The sequence below is a fragment of the Perna viridis genome, chromosome 4 (genome assembly GCF_037379345.1).
Source record: "Perna viridis isolate PV_CMFRI_1.1 ecotype Kerala chromosome 4, ASM3737934v1, whole genome shotgun sequence".
Lineage (NCBI taxonomy): Eukaryota > Metazoa > Mollusca > Bivalvia > Mytilida > Mytilidae > Perna > Perna viridis.
The window spans coordinates 368656-395547 of record NC_142448.1 but is presented as its reverse complement, the minus strand read 5'-3'; the positions used below and the strand labels follow the sequence as shown (position 1 = coordinate 395547).

Sequence of the window (26892 nt, the reverse complement as noted above, 5' to 3'; positions counted from 1 at the left end):
GTATATTAATAATGTGTTGCTTTACTGAGTTGTCTCCCTTACTAGAGACCAAAGATAAGTCTTATATACAGGCATTGCATACTGACACCATGTCATGAGAATTGACTATAAAGAATCCTTTGTTATTTGAACATTATCACTTTTTATCTTGGCATTTGGATGAAGACCTTCTTTTACTTCGACATTTTATGATATATTTTCACTAAATCCTATTTGATGTGCTTTTAGAAAGAGCTATTGCTCTTTCCAGTTAGATACAGCTTGTTGTCTATTGTCCTATTTGTTAAGATGTTTGTATTCTATTGATATCAAGAGTTATATCCAAGTTAACAGATTTTTATAGTTCCCCTTATTGTTATATTTTCCCCCCCACTATCCCAGGTTAGGGGGTTGACCGCTTATAATCATGTTTAACTCCCCATCACTTTATTGGGGCGGCTCATTTCCCATTTTTTTTATTTCCATATTGAAACAATAACAATAGCATCTTTATATTCATCTTTTATGACTATAACCAATGTAAATAAGCTATACCAATCAATGTCTTATAGTTTGAGGAAAATGGGACAAAAACAACAGTGTCATTGACAGATAAAAGGAACTACAGAACATAAAAATTAGAGAATAAATATTTTATGATAATATACACAACATATGGTGCTCTTGCTGCATACCAAGTTTAATGAAATTCTGTAGGGTAGTTTTAGAGGAGTTGTGATGAGAAGCTGATACATCATGATTTACAGTAAATTTCTGAGTCCAAAGGGCATAACTCCCATAAAAATTTCCTGATAACATACACAACATAAAGTGTTCTTGCTACATACCAATTTTTATGAAATTCTGTTGGAAAGTTCCAGAGAAGATGTGATGACAAGCATTTATGGTAAATTTCTAAGTTCCATAGGGCATAAAATTTGAGCATAAAAATTTCCTGATAAAATGCACAACTACATATGATGTTCTTGCTACATACCAAGTTTTATGAAATCATTTTGGGTAGTTATAAGAGCTGTAATGACAAGCTGATACATGGTGATTTACAGTAAATTTTCATGTCCAAAAGGGCATAACTCCCATAAAAATTAGAGAATCAAAATTTACTGATAATAGGCACAACTAGATATGGTGTTCTTACTACATACCAAGTTTTATGAAACTCTGTTGGGTAGTTTCAGAAGAGTTGTGATAACAAGCATTTATGGTAAATTTCTAAGTTCCATAGGGCATAACTCCCATAAAAAATTTGAGAAAAACATTTCCTGATAAAATGCATATGGTGTTCTACATACCAAGTTTCAGGAATTTCCGTTGAGAAGTTTTAGAGGGGTTGTGATGACATGCTGAAGCTTTACAGATGGACGGACAGAGTGACCCAACTCCTAGAATTGCTTCCCCCTTTGGCAATACAGGTAAAAAAATTTGTAGGATTTTTTTTTTAAAGTGACCCCACAAATAAAGGGCATTAATGCTGTAAAATTGATAACTAATTATCACAACACAACACTATCCGCACAATAATCATTTATTTTGACAATAATATATAATCTATCTAATATACTGTGTCTTATGCTAATGCAAACTTAACTAAGAAAAATAGCAGTAACTTACAAAGATAATATATAAAAAATGTATGAATGTAAAAAAAAATACAATGCCCTCCTTCATTTAGTAAAGGTTTCATGTAATGTGAAGGAAAATAAAGTGAAACTTAACAGTAATACATGCATTGTCAAGAAGAGCTAAGTGGGATAACACTTTGAAATGTAACTGACATCGTAAATTGTTTTCCTTGGTTTATACTTCTGAGTCAGAGAGGCAAAAAATACAAAAGGACCTATAAAGCTAAGTAAAAGTTGCATTGTACAAACTGATAATACATAAAAAGTTGGTCAATAAAACAGAAAATACTAAAATGTTAAATCTTAAAATGAATCAATTGCTCTGCAAAACACATCTTGATATGACCACAGATGATGAACAATGAGCAGTTGTTACGTGTATCAACACCATTCAATCTTGATTTAATTCTTAACTGTTGATTGTGATTACATGTTCGATACAAAACTGGTTTCTAACACACAATGAAAGTGACCTTAAAACTTATAAACATAATAAAAAAATTTGATACTTATTTAATATGGTCCAAAGTACATGTTTCCATTTTAAGAACTCCTAGAATTTAACTTTGGACCAAGTAGTTTCCAATGAGTTGTGCTTACAAAAGTGATTGACAGGACAAAATGACATAAATACATGCTAAGATTCAGCTTATAAACCCCAAGAGTTTGATTTAATCAGTAAAAACTTAATTTTGACAAACATTTGGGCCATTTCAGCTATTCTCAATCTTTCTGTGGAACCTTGAAACACAGAGATTACACAAGTTATTATTGGGAAACCAAAAGTCTATTAACAACGACACCATAACATTATACAACCACAACGTAGTCACATAAAAATATGAACACTATTATTTAATTATATAAACAAATCATCACAACAAAGGCATGAATAGCTTAGCTCTGCTTTGTATCAAATTAAAAAAAAAGACAAGCTGCAAAGGCAAAAGACGGTTAACAAATAAAAAACATGTCAAGCACTATAATAGACTGCAAGGTTGATACAGGTAAAGTAGTTGAGATGGGACTGTACACTAAAATTATATTAAAATACATTAAATTCAGTGAAATAAGAATGTATTTATACTAATCTCATTTTATTTTTTATGTATGCTGTTTCTTATATTTTGTACATTCATAGACAAATCTAAAAAGGCATAACACAATTAAAGAACCTATAAAGTGAGTGCACTCACATACCCCACATATTAGACTCTTAAATAAAAAGTATTTGAAAAAAAAGAGTTCAAAAGGGCCTTAATTCATAGAAAAGAGTTCAAAAAGTGCCTTAATTCATAGAAAAGAGTTCAAAAAGGGCCTTAATTCATAGAAAATGTCAACAGAACATAAACTTGATCTGTAACTCATTATAGTACAGTGTAGACTTATACACCAAAAATCAGCTCAATATCTGAAAGTGTTGAGAAAAGAATTCAGAAAATCATTATATTCATGAAATTAGCTCTAAGGTCTGTTATTCCAGTAAAATATTACAGAGCGGAACTAAATGTTAACTTGAATCACATACCAAAAATCAGCTCAATAACTGCAAGCGTTTGGAAAAAGTCGAGAAAACTGTTATTTTTTAAAAATTTGTCAAGTCCAAGGCCAGTAATTTCGGTAAATTCAGCAGAGCAGACTGAAACATAATCTTAATATGTAACATCATATAAGACTCACATACCAAAAAATCAGCTCAGTATCTGCAAATGTTAAGAAAAAAAAACGCAAAACTGAATTTTTTTGTAAAATTTGCCAAATCCAAGGCCGTAATTTTAGCCGAACAAAACTGAACTTGAACTGTAACTCATCATGGTAGACTCACATACTAAAATCAGCTTAAAATCTGCAAGCGTTTAGAAAAAAGTCTGGAAAACTTATAATGGACTGACAGACAGATGGACAGGTTAAAAACATTATACCCTTCGCAACTTCATTACATTGGGTATAATAAGTGGTTGATAAGTGAGCTAATGCCCACAAGTCCCTTCATCGACACTACAGTACATGATATAAACAGGAAGACGTCACATCCTACAATACGGCACACCCATATAAACAAGATGTCACATCCTTCAATAGGGAACACCCATATAAACAAGACGTCACATCCTACAATAGGGAACACCCATATAAAATTAATGGTTATGACAAGTAGTTTCAGAAAAATAGTGCGACTGACAGACAGACAAGGAGTATACCACCTTACTTTGGAGCAGGGCTATAAACAAAACAAAACATGAAACAGCATACATATGCAACAAGAACAAAACAAAAATGATAAATTTCAAATAAATCAATAGCTTAACAAACAGATTCAAAGACTAAGATTGTTTAACAAAATAAAATTTCAACATGACAAAACAAAATGTAAACAATTTCTGAAGTTCTCACTAAATCAAATTAAAATTAAGTAATACATGAAATAATAAAAAGTAATTATCTTGTTTAAACACCACCACAAATATACTACAATATGATTCATCAAACCAACAATGTATATAATAGCTGCTCTCAGTAAAACACATGTAATGGATTTTTTATCTGCAATACATAGAACAAAATTAACAGCAAAAATGGGTATAAAAAAGAACAAACGTCTAAAGCATATTGAACACATAAAACTTTTGGCAAATATCAAATGTGGAGGCAATAAATGCTGAATGACAGGAACACAGTTGTACATGTATTAACTTGAAGTTAATAGGAAATCATTGTGATTTACTTTCACTGTCAAATTATAAATTTGAGTAAAATGGAGCTGTTTAATCTTATTGCAAAAGTTCAAAACTGCACAACTATACAAAACTAGATATACTGTGAACAAGCTGACATCACTGCTAGTGGAATCAACTTTTGTTTTTCATTCATGCACATCTATATATAGATATATATAATGCCAAATCTGCAAAAACTTAAATTTCATAAACAAGCAGTTTAAAAGGAATTGTACTTTATTTTATTTTTCAGGGTGATTGAGCAGATTCCTACACCCCAAACCTTCGCAGGAGGAGGAAGTGTATCATCAAGATCAAATTAATAAAAACTTTATATATAAATGTTACACAACAATGAATTCAGCTTAGTGCATCTTTTCTCCAGTCAATATTGACTGTAATCTAAAAAAAATATTTCTGTTAAAAAAATTAAAGTAAAAAAAACTAAAAAAAAATATCTCAAATAATTGAAACAAGCATGTATAATACATTCAAATACATATGCAGATCATTAATCCATTAATAACCATGATCATTTTGGTAACAGCACATTTGTGTGACTTTTTCACTTCATTCAATTGCACAGATGTTACATTTGCACCATTTTTTAAAGAATGTAAGCATGATTTATGGAATATTAGTAATACGTATTAGAAACTACACCTTTTATAACAGAGATAACAAATGTGTACTACTATAAATGTTCATATGTTTGTTGTTTGTTTACAAATGTCAGTCAGTCTGGCTTTTCATTCATTACACCTTAACTTTATTTTAGTCTGCATGGCATCTTGACTGACACTTTTAAAATCACCTCCATAGTTTTGTTAGTTTGTATCTTTCCCTATTCTTAATGGCTTTCATGTAATCTTCATGTTTATCTTTGTAAAAGTGATTAAGAATGAGTCATGTAAACATATTGTAATTTTAGTTCCCTTGAATAAATTGTGCTATTAATGTATTATTTGAAAATGATTCAAAGGTCATATAAATTAGCTTGGATATTGAAGCTTATGTGATGTACCCATGTTATATGTTACGGTTGATACATTAAAATACGATATCTGAAGCAATGATATGGTTTGTGATGATCTCTGTACACCTTCTACATAGTGTTTATACAATTGATGATGCTGCCTTCATTAAAACAAGTATAGGGAATAGAAGATTAGGCTCTCTTCCCAGAGAATCGTCCTGATTTGGTTTTACGAATGACATATTTTTCATCAGATACCAACTCTGCATCATCAAACTGTTCCGAACCATCATCAATCCCAGCCAGTGTACTTGGTGACGGGATGAAAGGTTTGACAAGCTGGAATGTTCCCGACATACCAATTCCTGTCAACTGTCTGAAAGTATAATGTAAACCCTTGAGATATTCATTTATTTTCGGACAGCAGAGTAGGGTGCAAAATGGAAATAATTGCAAGAAACAGAGACTTCTATTTACATGTATGCACATTGTGAATAAGCAAAAATAGCACAGGTCATTATTTTCTAACTCTGTAATTCCTCAAGTAATTAAAAAAAAAAAAATCTTCTGAAGATAACCAATGATTTCTAATGATGTTAGATAAATTCTTTTTATTGATAAACTTTGAACTATATAAATTTGCGTATCAATGGATGAACTCTAAAATTTCTTTAATATCAAACTATTTACTGTCAACAAAATATGCATTCTACTGCCAATAAAGATTACAAAATTAGTAAAAAAAATGTGAATTTGCACACATTGTTTTGCTAAGTGTACCCCTAAGTTGACATTGGACAGCAAACTCACTTACAACATATGCCCCACTTAAATATAAAAGCCACATACCAAATTTGAAATCAGAATTTAGATGGTTGTGACAAAATTGGACATAATTGGTCAGCTGGACATAGTGATTCTAATATCATATGGTGGTTTGTTATGGTGTGTGTAAAATTTGGCAATTTTTAGACAAAGAGGTATTTGAAAAATTGCTGTGTTTCTTATTTTGGTGGATGCTTAGTGGTACACCATGTATTTAACCCAAGAGTAAATGTTTCACAGAATTTATTTCAATATTTTTGGACAGACCACAAGAATATGCCAAAATTAAAACCAGCAAAATTTACAACAGTATTCCATCAACTTGTTGAGTGCCTACCTGATAATACCATTCTTCAATGCCCTTTCTAATGCAGTTTTAAACTTATGTGGTCGAGATTCAATGCTGAAGTCAGGATGATAGTCCATGATATACTGTTTGATTCTGATAACTGTTGAAGTTTTAGGTTCATGACTAGCCACAATAGCTTGGCAGATCATATCATCTATAGTTTTTCCTGAAATATTTACAATCATGGCAATTGTGGTGAAATTTCTTACCAGACACTTGAAGTTCAAGTTTAAACTAATTTGACATTAAACTTTGAGCTGAGATTCTTTCACTGTACAGTAAAACCAAGCAAAATTATACCTCAAATCAACTTAAAAACGCCATGAATTACAGTGTTATAAAGCTGCTAAATTCTTAATTGATTTTTTTTTCTTCTAATACTTGTAAATAAATTAGATATAATATGAGTAAGACACCGTCTTAAATGCTAGCAGACTTAAGTTCTGCATTATGCAGAGTTGTCATGGTGATGAGACCAATAGGAATTTCTTTGATACCCATTCCTACATTATGATTAGGTCATGTAACAGGAAGAATGGAGTAAAAAGTACAGTAGTGGACAGAAAACCAGGAAAAATAGTACCTGTTAAATCAATTTTTAACACTACATAACACTAACCATTTATTTGATACTCTGAAAATTGATACCCACAAATATGTGTACTTGAGAAAATCAAAGAAAATTATCAACCACAAAAATTAAAATAAGAACTATTACTGTTAGCTCTGGATCAAAATCATTTAACCTGATCCCTGATCAACAGGTCCTAAAATAGACTGTTCTAAAACTCACTAGATTCTGGATCAAAATAATTCAACAGGAGTCTGAAAGATCCTTGCCCAACAGATCCTAGTGGACTATTCCTAAATTTACTAGATTCTGGATCATAATAATTCAACAAGAGTCTGAAAAATCTGTGTCCAACAGATCCTCCCGGGACTGTTCCCAAACTTACTAGATTCTGGATCAAAATCATCTAACAGAAGTCTGAAAGATCCCTGACCAACAGACCCTCCAGTGGACTGCTCCCAAACTCCATTCTCTATTCCTTTCTCTAAGGCTTGCTTCAACCTGTAAACAGTATTAATCAAAGAGCATGAGTCCTGATAACCATATAAAAAGTGCCTCCCCCACCTCTAAACCAATTTCAGTGAAATTAAGTTTGAATTACCACTGATCATTCACCAAAGATTAAGTTACTGATTTCGATGAAAATCAATCTCAACTGAGATTTTGTTGCTACTTATCATTCACTATTTTGAGAGAAATTAATAAAACTAGAAAAACTGTGAGCAATGCTCACTAACTTGATACCTGATTTCAGGAGAAAAACAAAATATAAGGTGCAAAATGGCATCATGTAATTAAGAGTCTGTGAAAGTTTTATCAAATTTCATTGATTGGTTGATTAGAAAAGAATCATATCTTGGTTGATACATGACAAAGTTTATGTTTTGCATCAGGAAACCTTAAAGTTCAATCAGATGGAAAAACAGAATAGGAGGTGCATAATGGCATCGTGTTATAATGAATCTATGAAAGTTTCATGAAAATCCATTTGGTGGTTTCAGAGGAGTTGCGGATAAGAAGATGCCCACCCCCTTTTTGGTTGACAAATGACAAAAGTTCATACTTTGCATCAGGAAACCCCAAAGTCATTCAGATGGAAAAATAAAATAAAAGGTGCATAATGGCATCATATAAAAAAGAATCTGTGAAAGTATCATCAAAGTCCACTCAGTAGTTTCAGAAAAGTTGACAAAGTCCAGGTTTTGCATAAGAAAACCCCATTATTCAGATGAAAAAAAAAGTAGGAAGTGCATAATGGCATCATGTAATAAAGAATGTGTGAAAGTTTCATCAAAATCCATTCAGTGGTTTCAGAGTAGCAGTAGATAAGAAGATGCCCTCTTCCTTTTGGTTGATAAATGACAAAGTCCATGTTTTGCATCAGTTAACCCCAAAAGTCATTCAGATGGAAAAATTTGGGATGGTATGTCTTAAAAATTTTTTAGATACCCAGGTTTGTCTGTATGTAGTAAAAGAGAAATTTGTGGTGAAATTGTGCCCATGTTTGTTGAAAGGTAATGATGAACCTTAAAGATAATTGGGACATACACAGTTAAGATCTCACTGACCACTTCCGGGTCAAATAGCCACCCCCACTATGTAGTACCAAAAACACACTGAACCTAGACCTATACATTGTAAGTGCATTATTTGTTTGTATTCTGATTAAAAGTAGTCAAAATAAAGCTGAGAATGTGTACTTTAAAATCAAGTATGTAATTTACTACAAAAATGTATGAATAGTGTGTGAGTAATTTGCCTCCATGCTGTCAGTTAGCAAAGGTAAAAATGTTGATTTTGATTTTGATGTTGGTCATCGTACCATTAGAATAATGATTTTGAAAGCCTTATTTTCCAAGCTTTGCAATGGTATGCAACTTTAAGGTGTCATTTGTCCTGGGAATTCACAGTGAAACATTGAAAATTACTTGTTTAACATGTAAAGTAATGGAAACGTTAGAAATGGTTAGCGAGACCCAGGGACAACTTAAGTAGGATTATCTAACTTTGCAGACATTTGAAAATAATCACAAATGTTCCTATATTCCTTTATCTCAAGCCAAACTTTAATTGCAGAGGGTGTGGGAATAAATAGGATGTCCATCAAACTCCATGATCTTACCTTGAATCAATATTGACACTAGGATAATAATCAATGAGATACTGTCTGATTTTTCTGAATGAGGCTTCCTTAGGTTCACTGCAGTATGTAAAGGCTAAGGGGAAGATGTCATCTATTTTCTCAGGGTTACTATGGCGATCATACTTCTCCCATTTAGCTGAAAAAGAAAACAATATCATAGTGTATCAATGTCTTTTATATTTTAGCTAAAATAAAGCATGAACATTTGATTTGATTGTAATACATGTCAATTACCAGCCCAAAGTGGTTCTCTTTTTTTTATTTTCTCTACTATATCCAACAGCTACCATAATTAACAAAAAGTACTTTAATCAAACACTGCTTAATGCAGATAAAAAGAACTGATTTACGTTTTTTGGGGGCTGGTTTCTTTTTTTTCTTCTTCTTTTGTGGTTCGTCAGCCCCACTGTCATCAGATTTATCAGACTTGTCAGATTTTCTCTTGGCTGCTTTTTTTTTCTTTGGTTTCTCTCCCTCAGAACTCACTCCTTCTGTATTTTCCTTCTCAGCATCTTTTTCTTTCTTTTTCTTCTGCTGTTAAAAACTTATTTTAATTTATTTCTATTGAAGTTGCTTATTTCATAAAAAAAGCATTGATTCTTAAAAAGCAACTAACAAGTCGATTTAATTAGAACTCCTTAAAGACACTGTTAAATTATCTCTAGAATGTTTCTATATAAGATATGGAAGCCGCCACAATCATTCAAATTCAATCGAAAGTTAAGACACACCACTGATACCCCATGTAACACTAGAATATTGATTATTATTTCAGGCAATAAAAATGGAGTAAACAATTGACAGCTATTTCAATGTTCATTATTGTTTATTAATAAACAATAAAATACTTTAAAAATAAATAAAAATCTGACATGTGGTGCCTTTTTATGATGTTGAGAACATAATCCCTGCTTGTGTGTTGTTTTGATTAGCTGTGTCCTTTAATTTAAAACGAAGCATTTTTGTTTTGTTCAAAAGATTGTAAACTGATGTCAAAAATATTACTCTTCAGCAGATTTTGTTCTTATAATTATTGGACATTGAAAATAATGTAGACGGGGAAAACAACATAAAATGGAAAATGAGGAAATACTTTGTTTTTCATTGTCATATATTTTTAAATACATGGATCTACCTCTGAAAATGAAAGATAAGTACATGTTATATAATGACAATCAGAGGTAGTACAATCTAATAGAATATGGGATTATATGATGAGATCAAAGTCTTTCTACATCACAACTTATAAACTCATTCCAAAGGTCACCTCTCTATAAAGGTCACTTTGAGTATTCCCCAGAGGTGACTGCTTAATACAGGTTTGACTGTATTTTATGATACTAAACAACTGAGCAAAGTTTAAAAAAATATATATATTGATTCGTTCTCAAGTTATCATCTGTAAATCATCCGACAGACAAACAGATAAATATTCTGAAGGTATTACATAATATCTCGACATTTCGTGTGGCAGGGTATGAAAAATATTTACAAGTTTTTTAATAAAAAAATTTCCCACTTTCATAGTTTGTAATGAATTAACTAAAAACAGATTATTGTAAAACTCAAGTGTTTTGACACCAGCAATACCTTTTCTTCCTTTTTCTGTCTTTCTTTCTCTTTCTCTTTTTCTTCTTTTTCCTTGATTTCTTCACTAGGTTCAACACCATGTAATCTATAAAATCCACATTTTCCTGTCCCTCTCACCTATAACAAAGTTTTCATTAAATGCCAACCCTTAATTACCTTAATACACAATGAACAAATAAAGTTTTCAGTATTGTATTGCAATTATTTTGTCCTTACTACATACCAAGTTCTATGAAATTCTGTTCCATAGTTTAAGAGGGGATGCAATGAGAAGATGCTTCAGAAGTCTGCTCCTGGAAACTTAAGTTCAAATGGGCATAACTCCCGCAAAATTTGATGGATAAAAATTTTATTGAAACATGCAAATCTACATAATTTCTTGTGCAGGGTATAATAATGATAAATAGATTATAAATCAGTATGTATATAGACATATTTTATAAATAAAAAAACTGTAGTAAACTACTAACAAATACCCCTATAACAGACAGACATTGATCTCTTACCAAATCAATATGGCTGTAGTACACCCCATCTTATAAGGCAGAAAGTAAGGCAGAAAGTAACTGTATTAAATACTAACAAATACCCCTACAACAGACAGACAGACAGACATTGATCTCTTACCAAATCAATATGGCTGTAGTACACCCCATCTTATAAGGCAGAAAGTAACTGTATTAAATATCCCTATAACAGACAGACAGACATTGATCTCTTACCAAATCAATATGGTTGTAGTACACCCTACCTTATAAGGCAGAAAGTAACTGTATTAAATACCCACTATAACAGACAGACAGACATTGACCTCTCACTAAATCAATATGGTTGTAGTACACTCCACCTTCTAACGCAGATAGTCATTGTATTGAATCCCCTATAACAGACACAGACATTGACCTCTCACCAAATCAATATGGCCATAGTATACTCCACGTTCTAAGGCAGATAACAGTTTATTTGGCAACAAATCAATCTGTAAGGCAGGATACTTATTTGCTGTAGCTGTTTTTAACATACGGAATTGAACACCATTGGTCTTAAATAGGTTAAGGTCAAATGATGTCATCCACATCTCTTATGTGTAAATGTAATATATTCAGTACAGAGACATCTTAAGGCAGTAGCTTGAAATACAAGGGGCACTGAGATTGAGAAGTAATATACAAATCTAAAGAAATTTACCTAGACTGAGAAGTAATATATAAATCTAAAGAGATTTAACTACATGTAGATATAAATCGAAAGAGATTTACCTAGGCTGAGAAGTAATATATAAATCTAAAGAGATTTACTATACTATGCGTCACATATATAACATATTGTTCAAATTTAAAATAAAATGGTGTACAGTTTTATTGACACCTACCAATATTTAAAAAGTGTTAAATAACTTGCTTATACATATCACAAAAGGACTTCTCTGTGAAATTCAAATTGTTCAAATCCGATGAGATTTTAAATCCAGATCATAATGTTTACATTGTCAAATCGGCCGTGATTTTGTTACCAAGACAATTTTCGGTTGTTGGTAGTTGAGACTGAGAAGTAATTTATCAATCTGAAGAATTTTACCTAGACCTACAAATCTAAAGAGATTTACCTAGACCTACAAATCTAAAGAGATTTACCTAGATACAAATCTGAAGAGATTTATCTAGATCTACAAATCTAAAGAGATTTATCTAGATACAAATCTAAAGAGATTTATCTAGATCTACAAATCTAAAGAGATTTATCTAAAACATTATACTGTAGAGGTAATGAGATAGAAATAACTACTTAATCAATCTTAATCTCAACAAATGGATCACATTTTACTAAACCACAAAAAATGCATATAAGATGGAAAATTAAATAAGGATACAGGATTTCCAATATCTTTGAGAACTTCTTCAATTATATCTCTCATCTTCATATTAAGACTTTCGGCTTTGACTTTTGTAGATTTTGGTTTAGGTTTGTTTTCTCTGATAAGTCCTTTGTATGGTGAAGATTCCTGTATACCTACTTCCTTTCCCAACCTGTCACGCACAACCTGTAAATATCACATGTAAAATATTTATCCCTTATGTGGCAAGTTTTTATAATTTGTTTAAATGATTGATTTTTGAAAATTTAAGCTGAAACAGAAAACTACAGAGTTCACTGGTGATTATCGACATGATTTTTATAACACAGTGATACCCAAATCTTGAAGTAATATGAAACAAGTTTCAGTTTACACAAATGTGTTTTTTAACCTTATTCATTATATATACACTGATACTAAACCCTTCCAAGTTCATTTAGCGAAAATGAGGAATCATTAACTGTTAGTATTATTACTCTAATGATTGTTGAGACCCGTGCAGGTCCGGGTGTCAAAAGAATAGGCAGCAGCGCTAAGCTTGTAGTAAGAGGTGACTAAATAGTGCTCAAAACCCTTGCCAGGGGCTAGGGCGCTCTGCCCATAGAGCAACTGGGTTGTGTGCCCCAGGTGGTGGAATGGGGTACCCCTGGCATGTTACATGCTGGGGTTGTCAGGCTATAATACGGAAAACCTGACTGCAAACCATAGTGGTGCACTGTGTTGGGAAAGATGCCACATTCCTCGCATATTAAAAAGACCTACTGTGGTATTCTCCCAGAGTAGGAACCACAGGGCTCCGCCACAGAAGGCTAAATTGCCGGACACTACCCACCTCTCCCTCTTTCCAGTGGCAATCAAAAATTCTCGACCCCATTATCCTTGTGTCCCGTCACATTTTTCATTTCATCATCATTTTTATAATCCACTTCATGTTCATCCCCTGAATATAGCTGAAATATTGCTGCTCGGATGTTAAACCCCAAACAAATAAACAAACAAACTAATGATTGTTGAATGAATAATGAAATGGTTTCTAAACTAAATGATTCTTGTGTGACTAACAGATAAAGCAGAGAATAGCTGCTTTCATTTTCCAAATGAGTTTAAAATAAGGTCTTCACTTATAATTTGCATTACATTTGAAAAATACCAAAATCTGTTTGTTTTAGATTTTCACTTTTCATATTTTAAACGAGGCAACTTATAAAAAAAATCTTCAATAGGAGATAACCATCTTACATGCAGGATACATTACCCTATTAAACTGAGCAGTATCTATGGTAACTGGAGAATCTTGCTGGGCACAAAAGTCCGTAAAATATTCAAACAATATTTGAAATGATACACATGCACCTTCTTTTGATTCTACATGCTCTGACAGCCTAAAAAAATGAAGATATAAGTGATTCAAATAAAATGCTTTGTAGAGCACAGCTAGATATACCCACATTGGTCAAACCCTGAACATTTGGAGCAAATATGGACACAAAGTTCAAGCTTGATAAACCCCTGAAATTGATATTGATTAAATATTTGACACAAAATATATAATACTAGAGATACTGTGAGCAAGCTCACCAAGAGAATACCCCCCTTTAAATAGACTCAAATGTGATTCCTTCAATTTGGATTTATTTCTCTTTGGAGTCATCCAACCAGTGATTACATTTCTTCATGAACTTCTACGTATGATACTCAACTTTCTTATAATTTCATCAAAATTGCTTGAGTGGTTTAGGAGGGGTAACCCTTTGTATTAAGGTATATACTACACAAAGCATGGAAAGTTTGATACTCGCCCAATAAGTTAATTAAACCATTGAATATGCTCATTCATAAGGGATGTAGTTATGACATTGTAGTCAAATCATTAAGGATAGCATTTTTTTTATATTAACACTGATTCACTCATAAGGTCTTTATATAGGAATTAAAACACCATACCTAAAAGCAGCTTTTGCATGACATGGCCATAATGGGTTGTGTCCTTATTGTATGACATGAGATACCGTGACTCTCAACCAAGCATGGGACGAATTGAGATCGATTTTGCATTTGATGGGAGCATAACTTTTTGTATGTTTAAACTGGTCAGTTAAATACTGGGAAAGTACTTTAATTTGTGAATACCAATTTTGTGGATATGGTAAAAAACAAAAGTTTGTGGATTCTTGAATTTGTCATTTTCAGGTTGTCAGTATACACACCAATGGGATTCTCCTTTTTGTTGGGCACTAAATTTCATGGTATGGCCTACCCATGAAAACCATGACAATTGGTACCCAACAAACAATAGTACTTGACAGTAACTGCTAGTAGTCCTTAGTTTGTATATATGTGTATTCTATATTCAGTTTCTTTATTACTGTTGTAACAAGGGACTCAGACCTTTTTGAACTGATTTTTCAGTGTTTTTAATTGTGTAACATTTTTCCACAGTGGCCCACTTTGAAACGGGGAGGATTGTGATCACTGCATTTTTTGTACCTGTCCCAAGTCAGGAACTTTTGTTTGGCCTCTGTATGATTTGTTTTGTTTTAACCTTTAGTGTATTTTTTATGTTACTTGAGTATATAGGGGCAACTCATTTGTTGTACCTGTGTATAGTGATATTTTGGGGCCAGCTGCAGCCTGCCCTGTGGTATGAGGGTTTCCTTCTTGTTCATTAAAGTCCAATGGGTGACCTTGGGCTGACATTTTCATCCTATTGATGTCTTTTGACATATAAACCATACCTACTCTTGTTATAATCACACTCATTTTTCAATTTCTCTATAGTTTTTGAGATAAAAAAAAACTGTGGTCTAAAAATGGCAATGGCCGCCATGTTTATAATAAATACAATTTTTAGTAGATACTCCCAGGATGCTGTTGATCAAATTTAGTAATAATCCACAGAGTGGTTTCAGAGGACAAGTTTTTTTAAGAAAATTTAACTAAGATTCATGAAAATTTGCTTGAAGCATTTTGAAGTTATTGTGCAGTTATGCAAAATCCCCCTTTCTCATGAATAAAGTCCAATAAGTCAAAAACAGAAAATACAAAGTTCTTTACAAATGAAGAATGAGCTAATACTGTATCAACATTATTAAACTGTTTCCTAAGTATTGTGGAAATTGGTGCAACAAGTACTGATTAATAGTCCAAAAACTGTGAATCTTTTTATGAACTGAGTCCCATAACTTTCAATCATAAAATCAGAAATTGAATGGGAACCTACATTAATTTTATTACACAACAATGATGCAATACAGTGTCCCCTTTCAGCCTTTGAACTCATTGCCTTTATGAGATTTTTTTTATATATGTGAACTAACAATGGATGGTGTTATTTTTAACAATAAAGAGGAAATAACTCTTGAACAGCAAAAGCAAATTCCATCAAAATCAAACCTGAGCTTCATTTTACAGTAGATAATAACATTTTTGCATTACAGAAAGCTGCATAAAGACATTCTCTTTCTATCACCTGGAAAGTTGAAAAAAACTTCGTTATTATGAATTAAAGGGCAAATAAGTCTACAATGACAGCAGCAATTTGCATCAAAATGATGAAACATAAAATTTTATGTAATTTTCTATGTCAAAGGGCCATAAGTTCTATATAAACCATTTTGCCGCAATAATATTTAAATTTAACTTGTAACTTGTCATGACAAGACTAGCTAACAAATATGAAATCAATTGGATGAGGCATTACAAAGAAAAGTTTGGAAAACATAAAATTTTATGAAATTTTCTATGTAGAAGGGACACAACTTCTGTAAAAATAATTCAACAGTAACATCATTCGAACTTAACTTGTAACTTGTCATGATAAGACTATGTACAAAATATGAAATCAATTGGATGAGGCATTACAAAAAAAAGTCCAGAAAACATAAAATTTCATGAAATTTTCTATGTCCAAGGGCCATAACTTCTGTAAAAATCATTCAACCGTAAGGTCATTCAAACTTAACTTGTAACTTGTCATGATAAGACTATATACAAAATATGAAATCAATTGGATAAGGCATTACAATAAAAGGCCGGAAAACCAAGTGTGACTGACGGACTGACAGACTGACTGACTGACAGGCTGACGGACTGACGGAGTGTTAAACCTAAGTCCCCTTCAGCATTTGCCAAAAGGGGACAATAAACCATTCACCAAAGTTCCATTGAAATTGCTGCAACATTTTTTGAGTAAAGTCCGAAAGCATAAAGTGATCCCATTTTTATACAAATAAAATCGCATAACTCAAAAACGAAAAAGCAGATACATATAAAAATCGAAACGCACCTCATATCAATGAAAAGGAAAAAAATCACCAAAGTTTCACAAAAATTGGTGCAGCATTTTTGAGTTACTGTGCCAAGTGTGAATGATCGATGCACAGATAGACTGATGTATACCATAATGGCATACCATAATACTTCACTCCTTCAAGCGTAAAACAAGTAAATAAGCCGTAAGTATAAAATTGAATGTGAACTTGGTTGTTCTGGGCAAATATTGACTTAAACAAGCTGTACGTAGTTCAACTAGTTACTGTAGTGTAAAAAGATATAAGAAGCCCTATCAACAGTGTTAAGACCTAACAAATTAATTGATTTCCCCTCATCAGATAAAGTATTTTGTCTTTTATACAGTGGACAACAAAATGTTTTTGTGAAGACTGGTCCCAAATATAACAACAGCCCTACGGCATTAACCTTGTATCCCATTATGTACTTAGCAAAGAGTTCATGATGCTGAGGGTCATATGGCAATATATGGACCAGTTGGTCACCTCAAAAAATTATACATGTATAGACTGAAGAGTAGCTGAGGTCCACTGAATTTTTTGGGGAGACCAACCAGTCAATATTTTGCAAATTAACCCAAAGTAACATAAACTATTTACTATATTATACTTTTTTACTCCGGATCATTGGATTGTGAAAGAGAAAACATACACAACTTCATACACTATGATGTCACATCTTTAATATGAAAGAGAGGCGGTCAACATAAATTCCTACTGGTCCATTTGACATTATATAGACCAGCAGATATATCTAAGAAAGTAAACAAAGAAAAATCTAAAAAGTATAATATATGTAAATCATACCAGGTTTTTCAACAAGAAATATTAATAATGTAATGTATGTTCAACAATTCTGCAGAAATGATAGTTTACCAATCTATGAGTTTCAGTTCCCCTGGGGGTACTGTTCTTTTCCTTTTCTCCGTAATAATAGGTACTTCAACATCCCCAACTGATTTCTTCTTAGGCTTTTGGTCTTTTTTCTTTACTGGAGTTGGATCTGTCTCTTTTTCAGAGTCTGGATCTTTCTGTGGTTGCTTACTCCTTTCTTTTTCTGCTAAATACTCCTGAGTCTTCTTCTTCAGCTTAATTGATGGCATCTCACTACAACAAAGTATTCATTGTATCTTTGAGTAAGAGTTCATCTGTTTTATTTTTTTAAATTAATGCATATAGCTACATTGGTAGAATAAATAAGAACATTAAAAAAAAACAAGTCATGTGACATGTAGTATATTTAATGCAATGTATTTAAGTTTAAAAGAGTAATTAAGGGAACCAAGGTTATAGTGGTAATCAAAAGAATGTAATCCAGGGACAAAGACCAGACATGGAAAACAGACATACACAACAAAGAACATAAAGTAACTAAAATCATACATACAAAGTAACAAAAGCATATGAGCAACAAATGTCTCTGAAAATTTCCTGTATAGAATTTTCCTGTAATTTCAATATCTTGTGTTTTTAGTGGAGTTAGTGCTGTTCAGTATATATTCTTTTTCCAGATTCTTTGAGTTGTTTCATCTTCTCCTCATCAGTTGTCATATTCGGTGTTCCTCGCTTGACTTAATTTTGGTCAACAAATTTTTTCAGAACTTTCAGTATTTCTATGGTTACTTCTCTTTAAATTAAAGTTCTTAAAAAGCAATAGACCAAGAGGTTGTCTTTGTACATCCCCAATATTTTTCCATAAGGCACAGTATCTTAAAGAGCAATAGACCAAGGGTTAATATTTGTACATCCCCAACATACTTCCATAAGTCACAGTGTCTTAAGGAGTAATAGACTAAGGGACAGTATTTGTACATCCCCAATATACTTCCATAAGGCACAGTGTCTTAAGGAGTAATAGCCCAAGTGGTAGTCTTTGTACATCCCAATTCAAATATTCTTCCATAATTCAGTGTCTATAGTAGCAATAGACTACGGAATAGTATCTGTACATCCCCAATATACTTCCATAAGTCACAGTGTCTTAAAGAGCAATATACTAAGAGGTAGTCTTTGTACATCCCCAATATACTTCCATAAGTCACAGTATCTTAAGAAGCAAAAGACCAAGTGGTAGTCTTTGTACTTCCCCAATAGACTTCCATAAGTCACAGTGTCTATAGGAACAATAGACCAAGGGGTAGTCTTTGTACTTCCCCAATATACTTCCATAAGTCACAGTGTCTATAGGAACAATAGACCAAGGGGTAGTCTTTGTACATCCCCAATATACAAAATGTACTTCCATAAGTCACAGTGTCTTAAGGAATAAAAGACCAAGTGGTAGTCTTTGTACTTCCCCAATATACTTCCATAAGTCACAGTGTCTATAGGAACAATAGACCAAGGGGTAGTCTTTGTACATCCCCAATATACAAAATGTACTTCCATAAGTCACAGTGTCTTAAGGAATAAAAGACCAAGTGGTAGTCTTTGTACTTCCCCAATATACTTCCATAAGTCACAATGTCTATAGGAACAATAGACCATGGGGTAGTCTTTGTACTTCCCCAATAATTTCCATAAGTCACAGTGTCTCAAGGAATAAAAGACCAAGGGGTAGTCTTTGTACTTCCCCAATATACTTCCATAAGTCATAGTGTCTTAAGGAGCGATAAACTAAGAGGTAGTCATTGTACAATGAAGAAAAAATCTTTTGTTCCATCCCAAACTCTACCTCGATGAAGTTTATGTCACACATGCTAATAGACTAACCTGCAGTTACCACAGTAAGCATGCTTGCCAACTTTAGAAAATCCCCATGGGGTTTTTTACATGGGACAATGTGCGAACTGACATTTTCAGAACATACTTTGCAAACTGCATGGGTTTTACTAGAGTAATGAATGAATGAGACAACCACTATAGCATCAAAGGGCCTTTTTGAGTATAAAAGATTGAAGTTTGAAAGCCCCTTTTTTTTTCTTGTGGCGATTCTTCCAAACCTATTGAAATTTTGAACACATTTACATTTAAATGTATTTACTACAATTTTAGAATACACTGAGCACATCTTACCATTCGTGTCAATTTATTTGGGAGCAAGAATTCATTTTTGAACTTAAAGGATTATAGTCCAAACATTTTTATGGCTAATATGATGAAGGTGAAACATTTTAACGCTCCCAAAGAAACATTAATAAAAACAATTTTTTTTGTCAGCTCTTATTTGATAAGTTATACCTTCAAGTATGGTAAATTTTGTAATGATATATATTTGCCATAAAGCATTATACTAATTGTCATGGTCTGATATGTCTATTGGCCAAAATGTGCGGCATTCATAAAGAATTATTGGTTTTCGTGGTCCAAAATGTCTTTGGGTCGAATTGTCCTGCACTGGTTAACATTATGGTTCTTAAAATTTGCGAAACGTCTTAAAAGATTTCTTTTATTGTATTTAGTTTTACTGCATTTTGCTTCATTTAGTATAGTTTAATTATGTTTTTATTACGATTTGATTCATTTTATCGAATTGTTTCGTTTCAATTCAGTCTTTAATCCATTGTTTTCATTTTGTTTTCGTTTCGCAATTTTTATGACCCAAGAATTATGGGTAATATTGATGACGTAATTTTCGTAAACATCCGCGAGTCATAATGCTGACTATAAGGCCAACCCTATCTTGGAAAAACTATGATTCGATTTGTATTTAATTATCGAAACTAGCAAATATTTTCCGAGACTGGTTTGGGGCTCAATCGCACATACACAAGTATACGCAAATGAAGCTGCCATTATGCTGTTTTTCAGCTCCTGAAAATGCAGGTACAAACCAGATATTGATGCTTTTTCTTGCCATAAGTATACAGCACTAAGTTGATAAAACATAAATGATCCCTACGGGAGCATATAACAACCCAGACCCTGTAACAGAATGATGCTAAATGATATCAGGAAAGTGAAAAGGAGACTTGGGCAATTTTTTCTTTTCATTAAATGCATATCATGAGGTATAGTACATGAGAAAATGTAACAAATATTCAAAAATGTTGCCACTAAATTTCCAAAATCATCACTATTTAAAATGAGAAGTATTTTTCTTAACAGTAACTACTGCTAACTAAACTTTGGGAAAATTACTGCACTTTTTGAAATTACAGGAAATATGAAGACTATAGGGGAGATAACTCTTTTGTGTGTAACCAATGACAATTTTATAATTTGTTCACATAAGTTGTTCTACAAGTTAAAGACCTATTAAATATACAGTATTTGTATAGTAACTTATGGAGTAGAAATTAATCTTTAGAAAATGATCGGCTGTTCATAAAATAGTGGTGGATCCAATTGGGATTCTTTATCTAATTGTCAAACCCTGATCTGCTGATTGCTCCTTGGAGATTATTTACCTGTCATAAAACATACCCTTACCCGTTTAGACAGCAATTAACACCCTTTGTCAGATTTATAACTCTTCAATTAAAAAAATTAAGATTGAAACAGGATTTTAGGAGTTTGAATTCTGAGTATTTAAGGTAATTTTGATAAATCCGATTTTAGGACAAATTTGACCTGAAAAATCATGTTAGCGGGAGAAATGGTTTAAATCGTGTAAGTTGGCAGGTATGACCAGAGAGTAACCAAGGGAACCACGATTCTAGTGAAAATCAAAAGAACACAAACCTGGTACAAAGACCAGACGGGAAAACAGACACATACAATAAAGAACATAAAATAACCACAATAATAATTAAAAAAAAACAAAAGTAAATAAGCAGCTAAGACTCTGCTAAAAATTGGGAGCATGGACCAGGTGCATTGGTAGGATAAGTGTCCTCTTATTTATATCCTCTTAATCTCTCACTCTCTCTGTAAAATTCTGGGAAAAAAATCCACAACTCATTCATTCATCAATTGATCTTTCTGAAAATTGTGGCATAGGTTTATCCCATCATGCTGAACAATTTTACCCACTAAATACCAGATTTTATCTGAACCCAACTGTTTTTGAGTTAGTTGCATAATTCGACAATATTGTCTATTTTTAGTAATGGCGGCCACGTTTTTTGCTAAATAAAAAATTCCCACACAAGGATTATTAAAAATACCCTAAGGAACATTCATGCAAAATTGGTTACGATCTAATGAGTAGTTTCAGAGGAGAAGATGTTTGAAAAAGTTTACGGACTACAACCACGACCAACACATAGTGATAGCAATATCTCACATGGCCTTTTGGCCAGGTGAGCTCAAAACATGTTTGTTTGCCGTTCACTGACCGACCCGAATTTAAGGGCAGGACCAAAATTTTTGTTGCCAAATCTCCGACACTATTTTTTTTCGTGGGCGGAGATCAGGGTGCCTACATTCTTTCAGCTGTTTCTTGATCCATGTCACGAAAACACTCAGAAAGTCTGGTAATTGATCTGTTATTAAAGCGCGTCTCGACTTGCTTAATCAATGTGATTTTAATGGTAATTTGGTTCCCTGGTCAATACAATAAGCAACACTAGGATCGCAAAAATAAGAACTCAGGTCATCATCAATGGATATGCACAACATATGAGAAAACTGCGGCTTATGAAATAAAATTTATCGAAATTATCTAAATTAACTTAATTATTGTGCATTTGTATCAGAGGATGATATAAGTAAATAGATAAAAATATAGACATTTTTTTAAAAAATTTTGAATATTAGAATGTATAAAGTAAATAAAATAACGTCACATTCGCTCAGCCAATCAAAAGAGAGAAGATGTCAGTGGTGACCCAGGGATATGTTTGTGAGAAACTTGTGAAACGAAAATATAACCCGGGCTTCCAGGTTATTTTAATGGAAGCTTGGTCCAGCGAGGCTAAGTCCTTATGTCCTGTTCTTCCGTCACAATAAAATACAGGAACACTTCAAAATTTGTGTCATTTGTTATAATTACATGTATACATTTTTGTTCTTTACAATTTCCCGACAAAATCTGCATGGAAAGTTCTTTAAGATGTGTTTGAAAACATCCGGATGATTTGACCCTTGATAAAAATGTCTGTCTTAGACAAATAGCTAACAGTGTAAATTTTCTCTGTAAATTTTAAACCAAACTACAAAGAGGCCATTACAGTGGTTCATGATTTTAATCATTAACTTCAATATTTAATTTTTGAAGTTTTGAGAGGTGCCCGGCAAACACTCAACAGTAACACAAACAATAACTAATGACCAAGGCCTAGTGGGTAACAAGTCAAATCAGTACTTGGTTAAATCGGCACCTGTTATTATGGTTAAATCTGCACCTAAGAAACAGTCAAATCGGGACCTGGTCAAATCAGCAACTTTACATTATCATTGTACTTGAGTTTGATTTATCTTATAAAATATTTGAATTTTAATTAAATATTGTTTGTATTATGTGTTTTAAATGTTGTGTATGATTAAATAAACAGTTTGTTCCAACCTTCAAACCATTGGGTAAGGGAACAGCAATCAAGCATATTTTTCTGTTTGGCCTGACTGATGGCCTGAAGTAGTTAATTTTACAGGCCCACCTCCATTTTGACAAACCTTGGGCCTCGGACTCCTGCCTAACCGTGAAGACTGCCCTCTACTGAAGAAGGCCGTAAGATATTTGTCTATTATCCTGAAACATCTTTTAATCAGAACTGTTTTGTAAATCTCCTTACACTTAAATATCTACATATACATATAAATATATATATACATTTATAAAAAATATAAGATTTTAGGCTTTGCATATGAAGAACTGTGCTATCTAATTGTTCTTTATTACAAAAAGAATCTGAATTTGTAATTGTACCAGAAACAGGTTAAACCACTATACTAGTCAGAGAGTAGATCTCGCTGTTTTCTGATAGAAACAATAAAACAGCTAACTGACACATGTATATAACAACTGAAGTAAAGGTAAACTAAACATAGCACAAATTTGAAAAAAAATGAAGCATTAGCAATATGAACTCCCACAAATAAACTGGACATCAGGTTCTCCAGAAGGGCATCTCTAAGCTCCGAAACTGGGTCTTGACATTCTAAATTCACTCACAGAGCCTCTCAGAAAATGCAAGAAATTCTACAAATTTGGTAAATGATTTAACGAGACATTACCAGATTGTCAAACAACTTAATTTTAATTTGAAAGGCATGTCTACAGCAACTAGTAATACATGTAGAGGAAATGAATGCCTTCCGCTGCGTGGAGCTTGCATGTCCTGCTTTGACAGTAATACCCAACAGAGTGTAATCAATTAAAAATCTAGCAACAATACTGCAGCTCCCTGACACAAGTCACAAAGGGGTCTCATAAAAAAATCATATTTGGGGGAAATTTGGATTTAAGAACTTCCTGATTATTAGTCTAAGCTCCTAACCAATTTTCCAAATAATTTGAGTTTCAAGATATATCATACATATCAAATGTCAATTGAAACTACTGTGTCATTTCTGCTGCACTAAAGAGTAACATGTGTGGATCATGCATCATCAAGATCAGGTCAAGGGGTGTTTGCTAATAACATATTCAAATCAGCCCAACATTCCAAATATGGTATAATATTCCTTTTATAAGTTCGTCATTTAGATTTACTGTACACCCTAAAAATCCTTGTATGCATTCAAAATTAAATTAAAATTTTAACATTGATCTTCAACCTACAATCAAAGTACTCATGTACTGAATCAATTTATATCGACCGCTTTAATTTTTACGCCTCAAATAACCGTCTATTGAACTCTTTGATTTATTTTTAAAGTCGCCATTCTGATTACAATCGAAGGAATTTAATAAACACACAACAAAATTCGTGATGCATCGTAGCAGTTTGTGAAATATTCAGGTTCGATGATGGTTTACGTGGAACACCTAGATGAATTAATACAAAACACCCAGCATACTGCATAACTGAACTACAGACTACTAGTTGGCCTTTCCCAGTTTCTAAATTTTCAATTCATAATTTAATTTAAAGATCTTCAGGTCAAAACTGCCTGTCAAATCATTCAAACTTAAGTCACAATCATTGAAATAAACCATGCCCTTAGATACGTGTCCCTCTTAACTGGCTACATTTGTCGGTTGATAAGCTATATAGTTCAAGTCGTTATCACAGACACCTGTGTGTCATGTAAAACCGCTTAGTTTCTGGGCATCTAATTCCAGAGACATGCACGTACATTAACATAAACACCAAAGTCTTAGAATAAAATCTCAACAATTATGCCTGGTGCAGAAAACACTTGCCATGCATTTCTAAGGGCCTGAAGCACCCACAGCTCTACCATTATATCACATGGCCGAATAGCCAAATAGAATTATTATTACAAAAAGCAATATCACCAGACCACAGACAATACCATTCCTGAGAAATGTATTATCGAAATTCCTATGCCATCATCTATAAGCAAAGTTTCATTTTTATTTGCCATCTCTGGACTTCCGATGTCACAGGCGGTAAACGCAATAAAAATGCATGATACAGTGGGTAATAGATCAGGGTGGTTTCGGGAGTTGTGCTACCTTTTTGTTCAAAGTTTAGCATAAAAATGAGCGACAAATATTAGCCTGGAACAGGGAGTGTAGTCCTTGCCTACCACCGGGAACCTCTTCTTTTCTGTAACTTTCTTGATCGGAATAACTTCCCCTTATTGTAAATACTAGTATATGGATCCGCCAAGCCCTGCACGGAATTTCTGAAGACAACCATTCCAATTTGCACTCAGCATTGCTCTTTTTATTTCTGTGAGCGATGAATATTTATAATCTCGCACGGTTTTTTTCTAGCTAAGTATAAAATGGTTTCTTATGCATCTAAGATTATTGTACTTGTAGGCGACATGTTGAATATGATATAATGAACGAATGGTTTATTCTGGTGAATGCATACAAGTAAACAGGTATTAGTGAGATTTTAGATCAACTATTCTTTAATTGTATTGTTGTTAATACACACCAAATTAATCACCATATTTAGTTCGCAGTAAAAGTTGTTTATTGGGTTTGTTAATAAGCATAAATAGCACAGAATTAGATATGACAAATTAGAAATACCTTTTAAGTGGGCCTAACTATCTGTATTTGAACCTTAATGGGTAAAGCCAATGGACTATTTTCCTGCGGTAGTGTAAGATAATTTCAGATGTTTACAGGCATTGCAAATCTAAAGGCTCTGGCGACTGCTATATCAATTCTGATCTTCGATCTAATTGATAATAAAATAACCAGAAATGATTAATGGTTTGCTATGTAGGATGCATTCTACACCAGTCAGATGACAATGAAATGTACACATGACCGAGAATTTCAACCTTGCACTGGAACCAGATAAAACAAAAACAAGAATGAAGGCCAATGACCCTTGTCATTCATCCATTCCTTATGTTGCCTAGCATTTAAAATCATAACATTTTTTTTTCAATATTGAATAGAAGAATATCCAGGTTACATGTATAGAAATAAAATATGTCCATCAATTGTTGTTTCGAATTTTTACACAGAGGCATGATATTTTGACCACTGGTTAAACCACTAGATCTAGTGCCCTACATATTCATATTTGAATTATTTCTGATGAATGCATAATTTTAAGTTTTTTACCCAATTGGAACCCCTTCATCAATAAGTCACGTGATTGCTGTTTTGATAATAATAATCTGCTATATTCACAATAAACAATTTATGCAATCTTTCATTTTCACATATATCAATAAAATGAAGTTAGCAAATGTATATGAAAATAAAACGTATGCTGTAGGAGCATACATATCAGATATAGATGCAAAACAATCATATCTACCTGGTATGCGATCATGCATCGTTAATGATACCCATACCTTTATCAATTTGAGGTATTACCTTATTGAGCGACGAATGCACTGAGTCTGAAATACAACAGTTACAAGTCTTCAACTGGAAGTCTGCAAATGCTAATGACGTTTATGACTGATACCGTTGTTGATCAAGATTGAAACGTTAGCTAGAGTGTGAGATTGGGAAACCAGCGCATCATGA

The 26892-nt window shown here is 32.9% G+C and overlaps 1 protein-coding gene across 3 annotated transcripts; it reads right to left on the bottom strand.

Annotated features, from left to right (window-relative positions):
- Positions 1–1507: 1507 nt before the first annotated feature.
- LOC148618346 (uncharacterized) lies at positions 1508–26892 on the bottom strand. Of its 3 annotated transcripts, XM_088577135.1 has the most exons (12): positions 26737–26842; positions 25933–26083; positions 17814–18044; positions 13904–14030; positions 12664–12834; positions 11704–11835; positions 10794–10910; positions 9554–9737; positions 9183–9339; positions 7446–7561; positions 6478–6655; positions 1508–5691 (listed from the first exon to the last, which is right to left on the bottom strand). In XM_088577135.1, the coding sequence occupies exons 3-12, from the start codon at positions 18038–18040 to the stop codon at positions 5508–5510; spliced, it is 1593 nt and encodes a 530-aa protein (XP_088433261.1). In that variant the 5' UTR covers positions 18041–18044; positions 25933–26083; positions 26737–26842; the 3' UTR covers positions 1508–5507. The 3 variants fall into 3 exon arrangements, with proteins under 3 accessions (XP_088433261.1, XP_088433260.1, XP_088433262.1); XM_088577134.1 differs by lacking the exon at positions 25933–26083 and having other exon boundaries at positions 26737–26892; XM_088577136.1 differs by lacking the exon at positions 25933–26083 and having other exon boundaries at positions 9554–9734; positions 26737–26892.

Bases quoted from the DNA above. Each gene is read 5' to 3' on its own strand.
- LOC148618346 (XM_088577134.1), bottom strand. From the start codon at position 18,040: ATGCCATCAATTAAGCTGAAGAAGAAGACTCAGGAGTATTTAGCAGAA. The intron at 14,031-17,813 runs GTAAACTATCAT...TCATTTTTTTAG, and splicing joins GAACTGAAACTCATAGATTG to GCTGTCAGAGCATGTAGAAT. The intron at 5,692-6,477 runs GTAGGCACTCAA...TTATACTTTCAG, and splicing joins TTGAAGAATGGTATTATCAG to ACAGTTGACAGGAATTGGTA.